Source organism: Silene latifolia, chromosome Y (genome assembly GCF_048544455.1).
Source record: "Silene latifolia isolate original U9 population chromosome Y, ASM4854445v1, whole genome shotgun sequence".
In the NCBI taxonomy this organism is placed as follows: Eukaryota; Viridiplantae; Streptophyta; class Magnoliopsida; order Caryophyllales; family Caryophyllaceae; genus Silene; species Silene latifolia.
This window is the reverse complement of record NC_133538.1, coordinates 374,157,968-374,176,068: the sequence shown is the minus strand read 5'-3', so window position 1 is coordinate 374,176,068 and position 18,101 is coordinate 374,157,968. Positions and strand designations below refer to the sequence as shown.

General features: G+C 41.7%; 1 protein-coding gene across 1 annotated transcript; it reads right to left on the bottom strand.

The window, feature by feature from the left end:
* Positions 1-14,743: 14,743 nt before the first annotated feature.
* On the bottom strand, positions 14,744-17,675 carry LOC141631864 (uncharacterized). The gene is made up of 6 exons (XM_074444482.1): positions 17,646-17,675; positions 17,084-17,216; positions 16,883-16,973; positions 15,816-16,411; positions 15,551-15,607; positions 14,744-15,450 (listed from the first exon to the last, which is right to left on the bottom strand). The coding sequence occupies exons 1-6, from the start codon at positions 17,673-17,675 to the stop codon at positions 14,744-14,746; spliced, it is 1,614 nt and encodes a 537-aa protein (XP_074300583.1).
* Positions 17,676-18,101: the final 426 nt, after the last annotated feature.

Genomic DNA, 18,101 nt, shown 5'->3' with positions numbered 1-18,101 from the left:
AGGCAGACCGCTAACGCGGGTCCGCCTAATCCAACCCTAAATCCTTTCCCTTGTTATCGAAACGGGAACCGTAAACTGAGCCCTAAAAGGGGAAGGGTGAACCCCTTTCCGAGGGGACCGGGTATCCTAAAACGGGACGGGAAAGGGTTTAGGGTTGGATTAGGCGGACCGCTAACGCGGGTCTGCCTAATCCAACCCTAAACCCTTTCCCTTGTTATCGGGAATGGGTTATTTAGACGAAACGTACCCACAATATATGTAAAACGAACCTAAAACTATTTCGAAACGTACCTAGTACGTAAAAGGGATTAAACGGTGGGCGGGTATCCTAAAACGGGACGGGAAAGAGTTTAGCGTTGGATTAGGCGTCCCCCTAACGCGGGTCCGCCTAATCCAACCCTAAACTCTTTCCCTTGTAATCGAAATGGGAACCGTAAACTGAGCCCTAAAAGGGGAAGGGTGAACCCCTTTCCGAGGGGACCGAGTATCCTAAAACGGGACGGGAAAGGGTTTAGGGTTGGATTAGGCAGACCGCTAACGCGGGTCCGCCTAATCCAACCCTAAACTCTTTCCCTTGTTATCGGGAATGGGTTATTTAGACGAAACGTAACCACAATATATGTAAAACGAACCTAAGACTATTTCGAAACGTACTTAGTACGTAAAAGGGATTAAACGGTGGGCGGGTATCCTAAAACGGGACGGGAAAGGGTTTAGGGTTGGATTAAGCGTCCCGCTAACGCGGGTCCGCCTAATCCAACCATAAACCCTTTCCCTTGTTATCGAAACGTGAACCGTAAACTGAGCCCTAAAAGGGGAAGGGTGAACCCCTTTCCGAGGGGACCGGGTATCCTAAAACGGGACGGGAAAGGGTTTAGAGTTGGATTAGGCGGAACGCTGACACGGGTCCCCCTAATCCAACCCTAAACCCTTTCCCTTGTTATCGGGAATGGGTTATTTAGACGAAACGTACCCACAATATATGTAAAACGAACCTAAGACTATTTCGAAACGTACCTAGTACGTAAAAGGGTTTAAACGGGGGGCGGGTAACCTAAAACGGGGCGGGAAAGGGTTTAGGGTTGGATTAGGCATCCCGCTAACGTGGGTCCGCCTAATCCAACCCTAAACCCTTTCCCTTGTTATCGAAACGGGAACCGTAAACTGTGCCCTAAAAGGGGAAGGGTGAACCCCTTTCCGAGGGGACCGGGTATCCTAAAACGGGACGGGAAAGGGTTTAGGGTTGGATTAGGCGGACCCGCGTTGGCGGACCGCTAACGCGGGTCCGCCTAATCCAACCCTAAACCCTTTCCCTTGTTATTGAAACGGGAACCGTAAACTGAGCCCTAAAAGGGGAACGGTGAACCACTTTCCGAGGAGACCGGGTATCCTAAAACGGGACGGGAAATGGTTTAGGGTTGAATTAGGCAGACCGCTAACGCGGGTCCGCCTAATCCAACCCTAAATCCTTTCCCTTGTTATCGAAACGGGAACCGTAAACTGAGCCCTAAAAGGGGAAGGGTGAACCCCTTTCCGAGGGGACCGGGTATCCTAAAACGGGACGGGAAAGGGTTTAGGGTTGGATTAGGCGGACCGCTAACGCGGGTCTGCCTAATCCAACCCTAAACCCTTTCCCTTGTTATCGGGAATGGGTTATTTAGACGAAACGTACCCACAATATATGTAAAACGAACCTAAGACTATTTCGAAACGTACCTATTACGTAAAAGGGATTAAACGGTGGGCGGGTATCCTAAAACGGGACGGGAAAGAGTTTAGGGTTGGATTAGGCGTCCCGCTAATGCGGGTCCGCCTAATCCAACCCTAAACTCTTTCCCTTGTAATCGAAATGGGAACCGTAAACTGAGCCCTAAAAGGGGAAGGGTGAACCCCTTTCCGAGGGGACCGGGTATCCTAAAACGGGACGGGAAAGGGTTTAGGGTTGGATTAGGCAGACCGCTAACGCGGGTCCGCCTAATCCAACCCTAAACTCTTTCCCTTGTTATCGGGAATGGGTTATTTAGACGAAACGTAACCACAATATATGTAAAACGAACCTAAGACTAGTTCGAAATGTACTTAGTACGTAAAAGGGATTAAACGGTGGGCGGGTATCCTAAAACGGACGGAAAGGGTTTAGGGTTGGATTAAGCGTCCCGCTAACGCGGGTCCGCCTAATCCAACCATAAACCCTTTCCCTTGTTATCGAAACGTGAACCGTAAACTGAGCCCTAAAAGGGGAAGGGTGAACCCCTTTCCGAGGGGACCGGGTATCCTAAAACGGGACGGGAAAGGGTTTAGAGTTGGATTAGGCGGAACGCTGACACGGGTCCGCCTAATCCAACCCTAAACCCTTTCCCTTGTTATCGGGAATGGGTTATTTAGACGAAACGTACCCACAATATATGTAAAACGAACCTAAGACTATTTCGAAACGTACCTAGTACGTAAAAGGGTTTAAACGGGGGGCGGGTAACCTAAAACGGGACGGGAAAGGGTTTAGGGTTGGATTAGGCATCCCGCTAACGTGGGTCCGCCTAATCCAACCCTAAACCCTTTCCCTTGTTATCGAAACGGGAACCGTAAACTGAGCCCTAAAAGGGGAAGGGTGAACCCCTTTCCGAGGGGACCGGGTATCCTAAAACGGGACGGGAAAGGGTTTAGGGTTGGATTAGGCGGACCGCTAACGCGGGTCCGCCTAATCCAACCCTAAACGCTTTCCTTGTTATCGAAACGGGAACCGTAAACCGAGCCCTAAAAGGGGAAGGGTGAACCCCTTTCCGAGGGGACCGGGTATCCTAAAACGGGACGGGGAAAGGTTTAGGGTTGGATTAGGCGGACCGCTAACGCGGGTCCGCCTAATCCAACCCTAAACCCTTTCCCTTGTTATCGAAACGGAACCGTAAACCGCGCCCTAAAGGGAAGGGTGAACCCCTTTCCGAGGGGACCGGGTATCCTAAAGCGGGACGGGAAAGGGTTTAGGGTTGGATTAGGCGGACCCCCAACGCGGTCCGCCTAATCAACCCTAAACCCTTTCCCTTGTTATCGGGAATGGGTTATTTAGACGAAACGTACCCACAATATATGTAAAACGAACCTAAGACTATTTCGAAACGTACCTAGTACGTAAAAGGGATTAAACGGTGGGCGGGTATCCTAAAACGGGACGGGAAAGGGTTTAGGGTTGGATTAGACGGAGCGGGTCCGTCTAATCCAACCCTAAACCCTTTCCCTTGTTATCGAAACGGAACCGTAAATCGAGCCCTAAAAGGGGAAGGGTGAACCCCTTTCCGAGGGGACCGGTTATCCTAAAACGGGGACGGGGAAAGGGTTTAGGGTTGGATTAGGCGGACCGCGTTGGCGGATCGCTAACGTGGTCCGCCTAATCCAACCCTAAACCCTTTCCCTTGTTATCGTGAATGAGTTATTTAGACGAAACGTACCCACAATATATGTAAAACGAACCTAAGACTATTTCGAAACTTACCTAGTACGTAAAAGGGATTAAACGGTGGGCGGGTATCCTAAATCGGGACGGGAAAGGGTTTAGGGTTGGATTAGGCATCCCGCTAACGTGGGTCCGCCTAATCCAACCCTAAACCCTTTCCCTTGTTATCGAAACGGGAACCGTAAACTGAGCCCTAAAAGGGGAAGGGTGAACCCCTTTCCGAGGGGACCGGTATCCTAAAACGGGACAGGAAAGGGTTTAGGGTTGGATTAGGCGGACCGCTAAAGCAGTCCGCCTAATCTAACCCTAAACCCTTTCCCTTGTAATCGGGAATGGGTTATTTAGACGAAACGTAACCACAATATATGTAAAACGAACCTAAGACTATTTCGAAACGTACCTAGTACGTAAAAGGGTTTAAACGGGGGGCGGGTACCCTAAAACGGGACGGGAAAGGGTTTAAGGTTTGATTAGGCGTCCCGCTAACGCGGGTCCGCCTAATCCAACCCTAAACCCTTTCCCTTGTTATCGAAACGGGAACCGTAAACTGAGCCCTAAAAGGGGAAGGGTGAACCCCTTTCCGCGGGGACCGGGTATCCTAAAACGGGACAGGAAAGGGTTTAGGGTTGGATTAGGCGGACCACTAACGCGGGTCCGCCTAATCCAACCCTAAATCCTTTCCCTTGTTATCGGGAATGGGTTATTTAGACGAAACGTACCCACAATATATGTAAAACGAACCTAAGACTATTTCGAAACGTACTTAGTACGTAAAAGGGTTTAAACGGGGGGCGGGTACCCTAAAACGGGACGGGAAAGGGTTTAGGGTTGCATTAGGCATCCCGCTAACGCGGGTCCGCATAATCCAACCCTAAACTCTTTCTCTTGTTATCGAAACGGGAACCGTAAACTGAGCCCTAAAAGGCGAAGGGTAAACCCCTTTCCGAGGGGACCGGGTATCCTAAAACAGGACGGGAAAGGGTTTAGGGTTGGATTAGGCGGACCGCTAACGCGGGTCTGCCTAATCCAACCCTAAACCCTCTCCCTTGTTATCGAAATGGGAACCGTAAACTGAGCCTTAAAAGGGGAAGGGTGAAACCCTTTCTGAGGGGATCGGGTATCCTAAAACGGGATGGAAAAGGGTTTAGGGATGGATTATGAGGCCCGCTGCCGCGGGTCCGCCTAATCCAACCCTAAACCCTTTCCCTTGTTATCGGAAATGGGTTATTTAGATGAAACGTACCTACAATATATTTAAAATGAACCTACTACTCTTTCAAAACGTATCTAGTACGTAAAAGTGATAAACGGAGGGTCCGGGCATTCTAAAACGGGACGGGTAAGGGTTTAGGGTTGGATTAGGAAGCACGATGTCGCGGGTCCGCCTAATCCAACCCTAAACCCTTTCCCATCTTATCGAAAATGGGTTATTTAGACGAAACATACCTACAATATATTTAAAATGACCCTAACACTATTTCGAAACGTACCTGGTACGTGAAAGGGATTAAACGGGGAGCCGGGTATCCTAAATCGGGACAGGAAAAGGTTTAGGATTGGATTAGGTGTCATGCTGCCGCGGGTCCGCCTAATCCAACCCTAAACCCTTTCCCTTCTTATCGGAAATGGGTTATTTAGACGAAACGTACCTACAATATAGTTAAAATGAACTTAAGACTATTTCGAAACGTACTTAGCACGTGAAAGGGATTAAACGGGGACCCTGGTATCCTAAAACGGGACGGGAAAAGGTTTTGGATTGGATTAGGCAGCCCGCTGCCGCGGGTCCGCCTAATCCAACCGTAAACCCTTTCCCTTGTTATCGAAACGGGAACCGTAAACTGAACCCGAAAAGGGGAAGGGTGAACCCCTTTCTGAGGGGACCGGGTATCCTAAAACGGGACGGAAAAGGGTATATAGTTGGATTAGGCGGCCCGCTGCCGCGGGTCCGCCTAATCCAACCCTAAACCCTTTCCCTTGTTATCGGAAATGGGTTATTTAGACGAAACGTACCTACAATATATTTATATTAAACCTAAGACTATTTTGAAACGTACCTATTACTTGAAAGGTTTTAAACAGGGAGCCAGGCATCCTAAAACGGGACGGGAAAGGGTTTAGCATTGGATTAGGCGGCCCGCTACCGCGGGTCCGCCTAATCCAACCCTAAACCCTTTCCCTTGTTATCGAAATGGGAACCGTAAATTAAAGCCCTAAAACGGGAAGGGTGAACCCCTTTTCGAGGGGACCGGGTATCCTAAAACGGGACGGGAAAGGGTTTAGGTTTGGATTAGGCGGCCCGCAGCCGCGGGTCCGTCCAATCCAACCGTAAACCTCTTCCCTTGTTATCGGAAATGGGTTATTTAGACGAAATGTACCTACAATATATTTAAAATGAAACTAAGACTATTTCGATACGTACCTAGTACGTGAAAGGGATTAAACGGGGAGTCGGGTATCCTAAAACGGGACGGGAAAGGTTTTAGGGTTAGATTAGCGGCTTGTTGCCGCGGTCCGCCTAATCCAACCCTAAACCCTTTCCCTTGTTATCGGAAATGGGTTATTTAGACAAAACGTACCTACAATATATTTAAAATGAACCTAAGACTATTTCGAAACGTACCTAGTACGTGAAAGGGATAAACGGGGAGTCGGGTATCCTAAAACGGGATAGGAAAGGGTTTAGGGTTGGATTAGGCAGCCCGCTACCGCGGGTCCGCCTAATCCAATCCTAAACCCTCTCCCATGTTATCGAAACGGGAACCGTATACTGAGCCCTAAAAGGGAAAAGGTTAACCCCTTTCCGAGGGGACCGAATATCCTAAAACGGGGCGGGAAAGGGTTTATGGTTGGATTAGGCGGCCCGTTGCCGCGGGTCAGCCTAATCCAACCCTAAGCCCTTTCCCTTGTTATCGAAAATGGGTTATTGATGGGACAAGAGTTGGTCGTCACACATCCATCAAACACATTTATAATACTCAACAAACAACTAGTTAGTGGTAAGTCGAGGTCGATCCATGGGACGGTGTGCTTTGGGTTCTAAGTCTATCTATCTCAATTTATGCTAGTGTCACAATTGATGGGGTTTGTAGTTGTGTCTAGACTAATGCAAGCAATAAAGTAGAACGAGCAATAAAAGGAAAGATGTAAACAATTGATTAAAAGTGCTAGGATATCATGGGGTCATGGGGGATTCATGGTGTTGATCATACAAACATGTTTACAAGGTTGCAAGCAATTAATGTTGTGGAGGAACCGAGTTGGGTTATATCTTACGGTTCTTAGGAAGAGTTGGTTCCCGGAGCCGAATCGATTAGATTGTACAACACCTACAAGTCGACTTACTTTCCTCCTAATCAACTTCTATGCATGGTCTAACAAGACTCGAGTTGGTTTATATCTTACGAGTCAAGTTGAGTAAATAAGAGATGGTAAAAATGCAAGGATTCATAGGCTTAGCATTTCATCAAACATAACATGTGCATAAAGTTGACATCACAACAAGCAAGCAATTTAATCATATGAACATATTAGATTAAGCATGAATCAATCCCCATGTTTGTTTCCCTTAATTACCCACTAATCCTAGCTAAGAGACTACTCACTCATTATCAAGTTTATCATGCTAACAAGGTTGTCAATCATATTAACAAGGTAAAACATGATGAACAAGTAAGAAAGATTAACAATAATTAAAACAAGGATTAAGAGAGTTATACCTATGGAGATTCCAAAATAATAATGCAAAGAATAATAGAAGAAATTGATGATTGATGGAAGGTTGTCAATCTCCCAATAATAACCCAATAATCTTCAATTACCCAATAATAAACTTGAATAATAAACTTGAACAATAATTAAGGAGAGATTAATGTGTAATTTGTGTGGAAAGATTGAGATTAATCTATTCTAATCTACTCCTAATCTAATCTAAGAAAGCTTGATTTAATCTAATAAAACTTGGTTCTAATCTAATAAAACTTGATGGTTTGATTATTACAAATGGGGTATTTATAGTGGAAATTAGGTTGATGCATTAGGGTTAACTAAGGGCTAAACTAGTAATTACACTTTTGAGATTTGAGCAGGGAGAAGCCGGTATTTTTCGAAGGAAGGGCGTCTTTCACGGAGCTTGAACAACACGAAAATTGCTGTAAAGGAATCCGAGCGGATTAGTGTCGGGACGGGCGGATTGTAGCAAGGGAATCCGAGCGGATTTGGAGCAAGACGCTCGGATTGTACCAAGGGAATCCGAGCGGATTTGGAGGAACACGAGCGTCTTCCTGAGAACACGAGCGTCTTCTGCGTAAGACGCGCGGATTCCCGAACAGCTTTTTTGTTTGACCTTGGATTGTAAAACGGACGTCATTTTCTCATCCGGACTCCTATTGGAGTGATTCAAAAGCCTAGATCACTTGTTTTTTCGACGCCGTTCCATCTAGCATATTTTAAGAGCCAAAAGAGCAACTCTTGATTTGCGTTCCGAGCCATTTTCTTCATGAATGGCTTCCTTGCTTTTCCTCCTTGCTTTAAACCTTATGACCCTTCTATATACTCTTTATTCCTACATCTTTGGTCATCATTCTTGCCTCCTCTTCATACTAGTCCATCCAATATCATCAATAAGCTTCCAAATATGCACGAAAGACGGGAATTTCCGCCTCATTTATCTCTTTTTCTACAAAACATATGAAATGCGATAGAAAAGCAAATAGGAAGGTTTTGACGGATAAAATGGCCATAGAATGTTATAATAGTATGCAAAATAGGCTCAATTAAGGGACTAAATGTGCGCAAATAATGTTCACATCAGTTATTTAGACAAAATGTAACTAAAATATATTTAAAATGAACCTAAGACTATTTCGAAATGTACCTAGTTCGTGAAAGGGATTAAACGGGGAGCCGGGTTTCCTAAAACGGGACGGGAAAGGGTTTAGGTTTGGATTAGGCGGCCCGCTACCGCGGGTCCGCCTAATCCAATCCTAAATCCTCTCCCTTGTTATCGAAACGGGAACCGAACTGAGCCCTAAAAGGGGAAGGGTGAAGCTCTTTCCGAGGGGACCAGGTATCCTAAAACGGGACGGAAAAGGGTTTAGGGTTGGATTAGGAGGCCCGCTGCCGCGGGTCCGCCTAATCCAACCCTAAACCCTTTCCCTTGTTATCGGAAATGGGTTATTTAGACGAAACGTACCTACAATATATTTAAAATGAACCTACTACTCTTTCAAAACGTATCTAGTACGTAAAAGTGATTAAACGGAGAGGCCGGGTATCCTAAAACGGGACGGTAAATGGTTTAAGATTGGATTAGGTGACCCTCTCTCGTGGAGCCGCCTAATTCAACCCTAAACGCTTACCCTTATTATCGGAACGGGAACCGTAAACTGAGACCTAAAAGGGGAACGGTGAACCCCTTTCTAAGGGGGCCGGGTATCATAAAACGGGACGGGAAAAGATTTAGGGTTGGATTAGGCGGATCGCTACCGCAGAGCCGCCTAATCCATCCCTAAACCCTTTCTCTTATTATCTGAATGAGGACAATAAACTCAGCCCTATATAGGGAAAGATGAACCCCTTTCCATGGGTCGGGTATTCTAAAGCGGGACGAGAAAAGGTTTATGGTTAGATTAGGTGGCCTGCTACATAATACTACAACTCACACGAAATTCCAATTCAATACGGGAATTTTTTGTATAAATGAAAGGAGAATGCAGTTTTAGACAAACGTATATACTTTAGATCTGTAGGAACATACAAAAATTATTTTCGCATATTACAATATCATTTTGCTATATGGAGTCCTACAAACAAGTTTTGAGTGACGAATACAAATGAATAATGATACATAAACTTAACATATGGGGTATTGCTAGTGTAAATAAATCATACAACATCCAACATACAGCCTCACCAGTAACATGGCTTGAGGATGTTGACAGAATCAACATAACTATCATATACCTGCAAAATGACGATGTAGTCGACTGTCAGCTAATTATTAACATTAGCATAATCATTGTTTGTTTGTTTGTTGTTATGTGAAGGGAGCCCGAAGAGCAATTTAATGTTGTCTAGATAATTAGTACCAAATCTCGATTGGCACAATACAACCTTGACCACTACTGCCCACCACCATTTACCTACCCTCAACCACCCCCACTACCAATTTCGCCGCTGCCTTCACAAGGACCATGACAACGAGGCCCTCTAAACACCATTAATCAAACCTAAGTTCATTAATCACAACCAATAGGCGCTGGCGGCAACCCAGACCCACCACAGTCAACAGTCGCCACCCACCAGACACCACACACCACAGCCAACGACGCACCCACATCCAGCATACGCAAGGTCAACCAAAACTCGACCTTTATCCATCCGCTATACATTGGCGACGACATGAAATCCGCCACACCCAACTTGGGGTCGAGAACTCCTGAGAACACAGTCATCAAATGTCCAGAATTGAGCACATTTGATGAAAAAATGTCCAGATGTTAAATAACTTACCTTATTTAACATTTCATTATTTCAAGCCATTGTTTCTTTTACTACTTAATCACAACTAGAAGACACAAGTCTAGAACTCCCGAGAAGTCGAGCCAATGTCACCTTTCCACTAGTTTGCCTTCTTTGGCAAAAACGTCGATGAATATTTGGCATCATACCACCATTCGCAATTGTCACCTGTCCAAGTAACTTGCTTAGCTCCTGGTCTTTTTGTTGTCTCTCGCAATGACATTCCCGCCAACTCCAACACCTACCACACACCAAATAATTTCACTCTTATTAATTAACTAAATCACATTCATTAACCTCAACATCATAAATCGCTAAATACATATACAAATTACAAATTTCGACATTTCATTTTTTTTGCCAATGTGAAAGTGTGAAACCCATCTTGCCTCTCAATGAGAAGACATGTAAGTGATTCTCATTACCAAGTTTTGGCCATTTTTGTATCCAAGAAGACATAAAGTTATGATGTTTAGGGTTTCATGCAATTCTATAATCCTAAGTTCCTGACTACCTTAAATCTTTAGAAGACACAAAACTAAATCCCCAACAAATTCTAATGCTTGGTAGTTTAAGGGTTTTGGACTCGAGAACCGAGTAATACGAAGTATTTCTGTAACATTTCACTTATGGGGGTTTTACATAGGATAAATTACCAGAACTCGATGCTAAACAAACCCACCCATTGCAACATCCAACAAGTTCAAGCTCATCATTTCAGTATATACAATGGTCTTCAACTTGATATGAAACAATCTACTTTGCGTGCTATATATATCATTATAACATCATGATCATAACACAAAATGTAATTAACAATCACATGTAATAAAACAACTATCTCATCTAAATTTTGAGTACTCCATCAGCATAACGTAATAATACAAGAAAAGTTTCATTTCATAATTTCGACATTTCCCCCCTTAAATCTCTTTGTGCTTAGGGGAAGTGGGGAAGGGAAAGGATGATTGAAACTACGAGTGAAAAGTACAGTATACAAATCCTTAAACCTCATCCTCACCATTTCAAAATGATTAATTGATTCATTTCATTTTTTTTGTTCACAATCGACAGCTAGATAAGTCTCTTATCGGAGTATTATCTTTGTCTCAATCATTTCTTTACATTTGATTAAATACGGAGGAAGTACTCTCTCAGTCTGTCCATCTCAAATTAATCACAATCATATCCCACAGCATCATAAACTACTAACAAAATTACATATATACAAATTTCTCTATCTATAATGGTTAAAAACACCGCTTTCAACCCGAATTAATGAATTGTGGTAACATTTTGAGGCAAATAAATCACTCATTACCTCTTTAAATTCGACATTAGAGTTATAGATCGACGACGAGAGATGATCTAGATGAGTCATCGTCGCCGGCAACATTAATGACGTGCAGAAAATCCCGTCGACGGATAAGAGAGAGAATATGGGTGAGGCGTTTGTGTTGATGGAAACGACGGCAGAAAATGTCAGTGATTGTACTCTCTGGTGATGCCTCCGTCGTTGATAAGCCGCGACGTCGTCGAGCTCGTATCAGCGATATTTGCGTTGGGTGAAAGGGAGACGAGGTGTGATGAGTGAGATTGAGTAGTGTGGACATGGGTTACGCGTGAGATATAAAATGGTTGGTTGGGATTTTCTTTATCAGCCGCATAATGTTTTAATCTAATGGTTGTTATTGAGTTTCGTGACAGTTTCGCACCGTAAAATAGTTCGCACGAGATCACGATTCTATATATATATATATATATATATATATATATATATATATATATATATATATATATATATATATATATATATATATATATATATATATATATATATATATATATATATATATATATATATATATATATAGAGTCAAGATCCGGTGCAAACGATCACTCGATGCAAGCAGTGAGAACGACCTTATTAATAAACATTTAAAAAAGAAAAAAAGGCTCGCACACACTCATAATGTAAACAGCATACACTCAAGTCTCCCTCATCCATACTCACGATGTTATCAACCATCAGTCCAACTCTGGCAGTCCGCACCGGCACCAACTCCGTCACCGTCGTCCACCGTCGCCACCAAAAGACTTGCAATGCGCCGACGTCACCCACCGTCCACCGACCAATTATTCCCCGTTCGTTCTCCCCTTCGTCGGCGCTGAAATCGGAAGTTCTCCATCAAACCATACACTCCTCTTACCTTTATAAAATGGCCGCAAATTAAAACAGTTGGAAAACCACAACAAACCACCAAAATTGGAGAAATGAAGTCGATTCTCAAAAACCTCAATACTCCATTAATTTGATGCTTGACTGTTCTAATTTGCAAAAAAATACACCTCCAAATCAGATTAACTTCAAAGTTCAAACAGACATTGAAAGTGCACCGGAGTGATGCCTTAGATGGAAAGTGACTGCCGGAGCAACAAATCAATTTAAGCTTCACGAAATTAGTGTATCTGGGTTCTATATTGATGTATCTCACACCAGTTTTTATGTACCTAGAAATTAATTTTGTGTATCTATGTTAGATACATTAAAACAATGGTTAGGTACATAAAAAATTGGTGTAGATGCATTGAAATAGACGGGAAATAAACGATGGGGAGGAGGTGAGGTATTTGTCGCTGGCAAGATGCAGGAGATCACCAGCGTCGACGAATGAATCGGAAAAATATTTATAGGTACAGAGGAAATAGCGAGGGGATGAAAGACATTGGCGACAACTCCTGGTTGGTCATCGGAGATGCGTCATCGCTTGTGACAGTCAACGATGGTGTGCCGTCATTGTTGAAACTCGTCGACGGCGGCAGCTAGTAGGAGTGGGGGTATAGAGATGATAAATTGGAAATTTGAGGTAGGATAAATGGCCGGAGTTGCGCCGAGTGGTTGTTGTCAGCGTCTGGTCGTGGTTGTTGTCGCCGAATTCTGGTCATGGTTGTGGCTGATCGGAATGTATGCTGGTGGTAGTGGATGAAATTAAGGAAGATTATGTTGGGATGGTGAGTGAAACAAAAATCAATTAGTTTGAGTTTTTTATAATGAAATCTAGGCCTTTTATATTTGTATAATCCAATGGTTGGTAATCGTTCTCACCGTTCTCACCGAATAATCGTTCTCACCGAATCCTAAAATATATATATATATATATATATATATATATATATATATATATATATATATATGTAACTCTTTATGGTCGTGTAATCTAAATAAGCTAGAGTTAACTATACTGGCTTCTACTGCTTCTCTTTGGGTTTTCTGAGGAATTACTGGGAGTACTTGTCGGAAATCACCTCCAAAAACTATGATTTTTCCACCAAATATAATGTCTGCGTTGCACAAATCTCGGAGTAGAAGATCAAGTGCATCGACATTAGCCTTTTTTGCCATTGAAGCTTCATCCCATATAATTAAGCTGGTCTCCTTTATTAATGCAGCTAGGCTGCCTTGTTTTGGTACATCACATGTTAAAGATGCATCGGTATCGAGAGGGAGCCTAAATCGTGAGTGGGTTGTTCTTCCAGAAGGTAGATTAGCAGCAGCTATACCAGAAGTAGCTCTAGGTAAAACAATTTTTCCCATGAAACGGACCTCTGCATATAACGCATTATACAGGAAAGTTTTACCAGTACCCCCTGGGCCATCTATAAAGAATGCTCCAAGCTTTTCTTCTTTTACATTGGAAACTATAACATCAAATGCCGCCTTTTGCTCAGCATTTAGCATATCCCGACAATCAAGACAATCTTGCGGAATAGGAGCATCAAGTGCATCAATAATATCTTTTGTCCTTCGAATTTCATCATCTTCAAACTCTAGTAAATGGTCTAAATTGAAAGACTTTAGAGATTTACTCATTGCTTCCAAAGACATTTCAACTGATGAAGTCGTAATATGGCTTACATTATTAGGTTCATTTGGAAATTTGTGTTGTAAATCCTGTGACAAATGAGGGTAGTATTTTGCCCATAGTTCACCTGGATTTCTTGGTTATCAAAAGATGAGTACTATCGCAAAATGATGTCTTCGCGCATAAGGCATCTGAATTTCACATGCTTCACCCAAGCACATGTCCACTGTGTTTTCTTCTTCAATCAAGTGGCGTTTTAGAGCAGCCTCTTGGAAAGTTGTATATGTCTGTCCATTAACAGTACGCAAATCTTCAAAAGACTTAAGTCCTCGGATGTGAAGAAGTAATACGCGGAGAAAATATCTCTCTCCTTCTGAAGGGGAAACGAGAACAATTCGGCCAATGACCAGAAGCTTAGTTCTCCTCTTAAACCACCTTTTTCTCTCCTTTATCCCATCTAAATTTCTTTCTAAAGTTACCATAAGACAATTTCTTAGCACCTTCCTTGCAATTTTCTGCGAAAAACTCTATAAGAGGTGTACGAGCACGCTTTGCATTTGCTACAACCGCTTCTAAATTTTCGTCTGGGTTCAAGCGCAAAGATTGTATATTGGGTAAATGTACAGGCAAAACCATAACTGGTGGCTGCGTTTCAAAAAGATCAAATCCATAAATACGCCACATTGCTTCACATGGTGAAACCCTTCTACCAGATTGATATTGGTCAATTTCATCAACAGGTTTTGGATCACCCCCCCCCCCCCAACCTTAAAAGATATCTTATCATGCCCCTTGTAGACATATTTGTATAAATAATTAACAGCTTCAATTGTTGAACATACATCCACATTTAAATAACAGTCGAAGAGTGATAATAAATAGGGGTTATATGGTATAACCCACCTGTTGTTCAATGTTGCTTTTCAAACAATTGCAGTTTATCCGTCATCACGTCTTTTATATTCTGGATAACCATCTGAATTGGTTGTTGTTTCAGTTGTAAAGCTCTTTGGGTAATTGTATTTGCATCGATCAATACTATTTTTTTCTTCATGCATTGATACTCTGGGTTGAAGTTACCACAAGGGTCATGAATCATGTGCTTCAATACTAATGCACGTAATCTTTGATTGTCTGAATGAGGTATTTCAGCAGACACAAACTTATCAAAATCGGAAGGAGAATTTAGCTTGTACGGTGGCTTTAGGATGATCAACATGTGCGCATGTGGAAGACCCCGTTTCTGGAATTCAACAACATAAATGAAAGCTGCAACTTTCCCAAATATATGTTTCTCCATTATCAGTTTTTTCAGAGCTAATAAATTGGCGTGGAAAACCCTTACTACGATATCCGGTCGATTCTGGGCTTCCTCTCCAGGTGCAAGTTGCTCTTTTATTTCTGGCCAACTTGAATTACATGTCATTATTAAAAACAAGTCTGGTTTTCCATACTCCTGGACATGAGCCATTGCATTGAGATATTCTTTTTTCAGGTCACGAGGTCCACCTATGTATGTCGGAGGCAAAATAACCCGGCGTCCTACATTAGCAGCGCAACTTTCCCCAGCATCTACAGTATCTAGTATTCTCTTGATTATTCCTAAATAAATCCAGTCTAGTATTTTCGACTTTCACATCCATATCAACTATATATTGCTATAGGCAACGGCCTGTCTTTAACAACATATTCCCGGGTCTATTTTGCAGCTTATAACAAAAATATTCCCGGCAAAAAATTTGCCTTTCATCCTCATCAAGCTCAGCTATTGTACCTGTTAATACATCAAAAACTAATTGTAATTTTTAAAAATCAGACATTCAATAAATAGATTATAAAAAGGTAATAGCAGAAGAAACTAAATCTACTCACGGGTTTCCTCTGCTTCTAGTAGAGCCTCAATAGTGAACACTGTCTACAGAAGCAGAAAGTGGTATGGGTTGATTGCGAACTGGTTGAATGTTACGGTTTTTTTTTTAAACCTTGCCTCCATCCAGGTTCACCAGAGGGAAACAATAGTGGGTATTGAAACAGATCATAGCAACCATAATAGTGCATGATCCTGTGACTGTCATTTGCTTTTCCAGTCACTGAAATGTGAGGGCCTTCAGATAAAGTGGTTGATGAACTATCGGACCAAATCACAGCAACCTCATCAGAGGAAGGTGGATTATACACATTTGGGTCTGCACGAGGATTTTTGTTTATCACAATTTGTGTGTTCTCATCTATACTTATATCTTTTAATGACCGAAAAAATCGTGCATATGGATTAGTCTGTGTCACATGCATAAGGATTTCTATAACATCTTGGCGTAAATCAGAGAAACAATTAGCACAATTTTCAGCCTCATGTTGACCATCATAAAAATAAAGTTGTAAATACCTCGGTTTACCATCTACGGGTAGTAAATTTGGCACATCATGATACATATGTCCATGCAATTTAAAAACATAAATGCCTTTTTGGGTTTCGGCATTAAACTTTCCACCAATAGAACTAAAGGCAAAAAGATTATTGTATGCCCTAGCATATTTTCGAAAATGTTCGTTATCCTCTGTATTGGTAGTATATAATCTAGCCAATTCAGGAGGGTATTCATTATTAGGTATCTATATTGTACCATCTCCACAACAGAAGTTCTTGGTCTCAAATCCAATTTTGTATGCCTGACATTTTTTACATGGCTGAAGTGAAGGTAATCGCAAAGGCAGATGCGGCAAAGCCTGCCCTATTGTTGATACTGCGTTTCCTAATGTTGTTTAAAAGTAAATAACATGCTTTTGAATTAATTTTAAGAAACAGAATGGCGAATTAGCGTTAAAAAAATGCAACACGAGGAAAAATGGAAGGTACTACAACTTACTGTCTGTCTGCATAATAGGATGCCTTGTCCGAGGTGTTTTAGGTGCCTAGTAAGAACGCCACTCATTCCGCTTTACAAAAAACAAAAGTTACCAAACATTAATACCATTACAAGAATAAAATTTTTCAATCATTAAAACCATTAGTACAAGAAACATTAGCTATTAGAAAAACAAAGTTTACGGAGACGTTGATACTTCTGACTGCAAAGGAGCCTTGCGCAATCGTTTAGGCCTACCCATGCCCGCGGTTTCTGGATAATATGGAAACGTATCTACATTTTGCAATAGAAGTTGTCAATGTTTCGTCGTTTCTATTTTTATAAGCTAACCAAATACTAATAATCCAATTTATTGTAAATTACTTTACATTGTTAATACGTACCAATTGAAATATCTGGAAAGAGCACTTTAACCTTGTGTATTACTGATTTGTAGTGTAAATAATGTGAAGTTGTCGAAGCTGACACGCAGTTAGTCCGAAGTCTATACAGAAACTGGAGCATGATAAAATTGCACTGGAAAAATTATATCAATAGAAGAACAGAACGTACATATAACAGAACACATGTATATCCAACTTTTCATTTAATATTACAAACGGAAATTACAATTGCAACTTTACAAAGAGTGAAAAATAAGTCCTGCTCTTTTAGATGCTTGTAGCAACAATATATATGTACACAGGAACTAACATGAAATATACTTAAGCAAAGACCAAAAACCATATATACAGAAGTCTAGAAGTACCACCAGTACCTAGGTTATAATCCTTAACAATAATGTATCGTAGTTAAGTTTAAACTAAGCACCTAAGTAGCTTGCTTATGCTCATGCCCAAAAAAAAAAAAAAACTACATCATCCCAAAAGCAATGATCTAGCAGAACGTCTAAGTAGTTTTGTTATGTCTTGCACGTTTGAACATTGTAGGTAGTTCGTCAGGAACCTTGAATTTTTTCCTTTGACCATTTTCCATTTGTTAGGTTCATATACCTATTATTAGACTTTTCTAATGGTGAACTAATTAACATATTAATATTAGTTCTTTAGATCTAGTGCATGCATAACAAAAGTAGAGATAAAAATAAGAAAACAATGGTTCTTACGTTGTTATATGGCACGAAATAAGGTAACAAATAAGGTCATCTTCCTTTTTTGTTCTTGAGCTTAAATGTAATGGATGATCCTCCTTAATCCCAAGTATTGAGATCCTCCTCTTGTTGCACCCAAAACAAAACCCTTAAACTAATATATTAACTAACTAGATTAATATACTAGTATCCTTAAAATAATTCTAATAATATTCTTATTACTACACTAGTAATCTTATAATGAAATTAGAATTTTTGATGAACAATCTTTAAAGTTTCTAAAACTAATTTTAGAGAGAGTTGAGAGAAGG

What these genes read in the sequence shown, in the direction of transcription:
- LOC141631864 (XM_074444482.1), bottom strand. Translation starts at nt 17,675, where the DNA reads ATGGAAAATGGTCAAAGGAAAAAATTCAAG. An exon ending in CTTTCCAGATATTTCAATTG is followed by an intron (nt 16,974 to 17,083) that starts GTACGTATTAAC and finishes TGCAAAATGTAG; the next exon opens with ATACGTTTCCATATTATCCA. An exon ending in TCAGAAGTATCAACGTCTCC is followed by an intron (nt 16,412 to 16,882) that starts GTAAACTTTGTT and finishes TGAATTGGCTAG; the next exon opens with ATTATATACTACCAATACAG.